The sequence below is a fragment of the Haplochromis burtoni genome, unplaced genomic scaffold (assembly GCF_018398535.1).
Source record: "Haplochromis burtoni strain Fernald_Lab_line unplaced genomic scaffold, NCSU_Asbu1 Contig_712, whole genome shotgun sequence".
NCBI lineage: Eukaryota > Metazoa > Chordata > Actinopteri > Cichliformes > Cichlidae > Haplochromis > Haplochromis burtoni.
Genome location: NW_024583073.1, coordinates 153,840 through 157,736, shown reverse-complemented (window position 1 = coordinate 157,736; position 3,897 = coordinate 153,840). Strand labels below are relative to the sequence as shown.

General features: G+C 44.3%; 1 protein-coding gene across 18 annotated transcripts in view; it reads left to right on the top strand.

The window, feature by feature from the left end:
* The first annotated feature begins 315 nt into the window (after positions 1 to 315).
* Positions 316 to 3,897, top strand: part of col13a1 (collagen, type XIII, alpha 1) — a 147,351-nt gene continuing 143,769 nt past the window's right edge. For 9 of the 18 annotated variants that reach the window (XM_042215393.1, XM_042215401.1, XM_042215405.1 and 6 more), the window contains exon 1: positions 316 to 2,993. In XM_042215393.1, coding sequence (XP_042071327.1) covers positions 2,709 to 2,993 — 285 coding nt within the window. In that variant the 5' untranslated portion in view covers positions 316 to 2,708. The remainder of the gene's footprint in view (positions 2,994 to 3,897) is intronic. The other 9 variants (XM_014330183.2, XM_042215392.1, XM_042215400.1 and 6 more) reach the window with 1 other exon arrangement.

The window sequence follows — 3,897 nt, the reverse complement described above, 5'->3', positions numbered from 1 at the left end:
AGACCCGACAAACACGAATGTGGAAACCAGCTTAGGTGGAGGCAGGGATGGAAGCTCTGGCTGGTGCTGCTTCTTTTGTGTTGGATATCCCACCTTCATGAGTAGGACAGTTAAACACTGGCTAGCAGGGAAACAGGTGAGTCTGAGGTGGAGCAGCAAGGAGCTGGCTGATGAGGAGTAGTCGGGCAGAAAGAGTGAGAATTATGAAATTTCAATTCAATTTTATTTATACAGCATCAAATCACAACAACAGTCGCCTCAAAGTGCTTTGTACTGTAAGGTAGACCCTAAAATAATACATACAGAGAAAAAAAAACAACACTCATATGACCCCAACAAGCAAGCACTTTGGTGACAATGGGAAGGAAAAACTCCCTTTTAACAGGAAGAAACCTGCAGCAGAAAGCCTGCAGACTGCAGAGGTGTGGAGTTCAGGACAGAAGCCGTGAGAGGACGGATGGTGACAATGACTAGGTCTCTTAGCCATGTGTGCAGCACCTCCAATAGTCTGGGATTCTCTGGGCACATGTCAGAAAGAGTCTTTTGGAGTCTCACATTCTCACAGTGCAGAAACTGCTCCAGCAGGCTGATGTCTGATGATGATGGTCATCATGTAGCTCTGTGTTGCAAGCAGGTTGCAGACCCAAATGCAGAACTCAAGACCCAGAAGTGGACCAAAAAACTAGAGGTTCATGAGATAACATGGGAATAGAAACAGGTGGGAACACAACTGAAACTTGTGGTGGAAACAGGACAAAGGAAGCAAAAGTAAACACAGCTCCCACGAGACAAATGACTAATAGAATACAGTAGAAAGTAACTAAATGTGGAATCAAAGATGACAACCTGACAAACCACGGGAAACACAGAGGAACCACGATAACTTAAACAAGGGGTAGAATACAGTCAATGTCATGGTTTCTTGTATTTGGTGTCATTTTGTATTAAGGTTTATGTTTAAGCTTCATTTTTCATTCTTGGGTTTATTCTGTGTTTTAGTTTCCCCTTGTCTCTTTGTTCTCTGTGTCCTTCTCTTGTGCGTGTCTTTGCCTGGGTCTCACAGTGTGTGTCACTTCCTGTTTTATTTTGAAGCTACCTCATCTCATGTGTGACAATCAGTTTTGCTTCTATCCCATTACTCAGATTTGTTCCTGGTGTTTCCACCTGCTGCCCATCCTCTCGTTATCCCATGTATTTAAGTCTTCAGTTTGTCTCTGTTGTCACGTTGTCAGTCTTCCTGCCATGTTTCCCCCCTGTGCTGTGTGCTTCATGTTCTGTGGCTTAGTTTCCACACCAGGGGTTTATTGGCCAGTACTTTCAGTTTGTAGCTTTCAGCAATAAAGCTGTTTGAGTTCATGTTCCATCTCTGCATTTTGGTCCGCCCAAAAAGCAGAACCACAATAAGTAAAACCAAACACTAAACACATGTGAAAACCAACAAATCATCACTATCTAGAATAATTGCTTAACACTGAGAAATTCACATAACTCAACATAAAGTGAAACAAGACAAAACACAGATACTGGAACAGACAAAGCCTTTGAATATGGATATAAAGAGAAACAGTATAACCTAATGATGGCCTCCTTTACTCTTTGGACCTTTTATTATTCTAGCACAAACACCTTTTCCCCCCCAAGTCTGTGTCATTTATCACAAAACACTGAGGGGAGAGTTCCCACATGGCACTGCTTGTCAGTCAATTGTCCAATTGCTGTTGAGCCTCTGAAAATTGTGGACTTTCTATAGAAATGGTGGTTACTCCTAAAGGCTTAATGGTTTGTTTAACCTCTTGAATTAAAGCGGAAACTCTCCACTTAAAAAACCCCAAACAGAAATGATGTTGCTTTTTGAGGGAAAAGAAAGAAATAAAAGTTCATAGATGATATTGTCCTGGCTCATGTTTGGTGTAAACTTGGATTCTGTTGTTATTTAAAGTTGTGGGTTGTGCAGCTTGAACTACTCTTATGTGGACTGTGTCAGAAAACAGTTTGAGAACCACAGTTTCTGTTTTTCTCATAGTTCACAGGCGACTGAGCGGGCACCATGGAGCTTATTGTGAACTGTAAATCACTCCAAACTACTCTAGTGTGTTGCTATATAATCTACCCTGGTGTGGCGAACTTGAATCTGCACAGAACAAGTTCACAGAAGCTAGCAGATCCTCTAAACGAGATCATTGCGGTGCGTTGTTTTGAGCAGCAGTCAGCGGGCACTCAGTATACCCGCTGTGTGACTTTGCGTCCTGGCTTTGCGCACCTAAAAATACCCCTGTCCAAGTACACGGATCAAAGGGGGCAGCAACACTGGCGAATCCCGCCCCGCCATTTAACCTAAAACCTCTCAGAGGAGGAGCATGCAGTGTGAGCAAAGAGCCGGCGACTTCCAGAGTTGTACAGAGGAGCGGGAGACTGGTTCGGGTTACAGGGACTGGCCTGTAGCACATAGTGGGATCGCTCTGAAGTAGCGAATGGGACAAACGGAGCCGAACACAAAGGAGTAAGACAGCGGAAGACTCGGACACGGAATGTTTCGGTTTTGAAGGTTTATGTAATTACTCATATGAGTGCAGCCAGATTGGTAAAGAACGGCAGAGTTTACTCAGTATAAATAGCCTCCTGCAAAGTTACAGATCGGCAGGATTCTTTCTGCGCAACTGTACACCTGATGAGCTTGGGGATTGTTGGGTGCATAGAGCCACACTCACATGTCTGAAATGGAACAGGAAAAGAAGTGGGGAGTCGCTGGTAAACCAGGTGAAAAGAGGCGCGTTGGCTTGAAGCAGCCGCTGTGGAGCGATTTGTCTTGCGTGACGTTTTGCATCGCGGTGTCCGTGCTGTCTGTTGGAGTTTGGATCGTAGTGTTTGTGCGGACGTCGGAGCTGCAGTCCAGGATAGTAAGTCTGGAACAGCAGCGGCTTTCTGCGTGGATGCTGTCCGTGGAACAGGTGGAGCCCGTCATCTTGGGTCGTCTCGACCAGATCCTGGAAGAAGTAAGAGTCGCTTAAAATGATGAAAAGATTATTTTTTTTAATGATAAACAGAAATGTTTTTGCGCTGTCCCTCCACCACACACAATTAATTTCTTTTGGAAAATAATTTTAGACGATTCTCTCTACAGCTGGTGATATAAGTGTATTGGTGTTTTCTGGATGCAGAGATCACAGAGGTAATAGTAGAGACTGTCATGATAAAGAATCAGTGAATCTCTCATTTAAGTATAGATATATGTATTTCCAGCGCTCTTATTCAAAGAGATGCTCCATTGCTCTTAAACAAAGCACTGTGGCATCTCCAAAGTACAACATTAAGAAGTTGTTTATCTTCTCTGAGATAACAGTGTGAAGGGCTCTCGGTGGCTGTTCACATCTGTTGCTTCTAAAGTTGCCCTCAGCGCTGCCCTCCAATTGATCACAGCTACACCAACAAGCACCTAACAGCCTGCACGGTGTTTAAAGATCCACAGGGAGCCGACTTTCCCTTCCTCTGTTTGCTGTAGCCCGGCTTTTATCCCCCCCGCCACACACACACACTCACTCCTCGACCCCTTTCACTAGGGCCAGCATAATGCATTTAACAGGAGGAAAAATGAGCACGTGGTGGTTAGTGCAGAGCTTGCTTGCAGTCTCAGACCTGAATTCAGTCACTCACCTAAACCCTTATACCTCAGTCAAAGGAGGCAGACTACATGTACAAGTGTCCCGTAGACCACCAGCTACTCAGACAGTATTTTATATTAATGTCTGTCAGTGATGGTCATCAGTTAGCACAACAATAGCTGGAATTTAGGCTGTGTGCTTTTCTTGCTAAAGATGGATGTCAGTCTTAGTCCAAATATAGCCCAGGGAGGGTGTCAAATTCTGGAGCCACGGTACTTTTGAAAAGAAATCTTGGGAT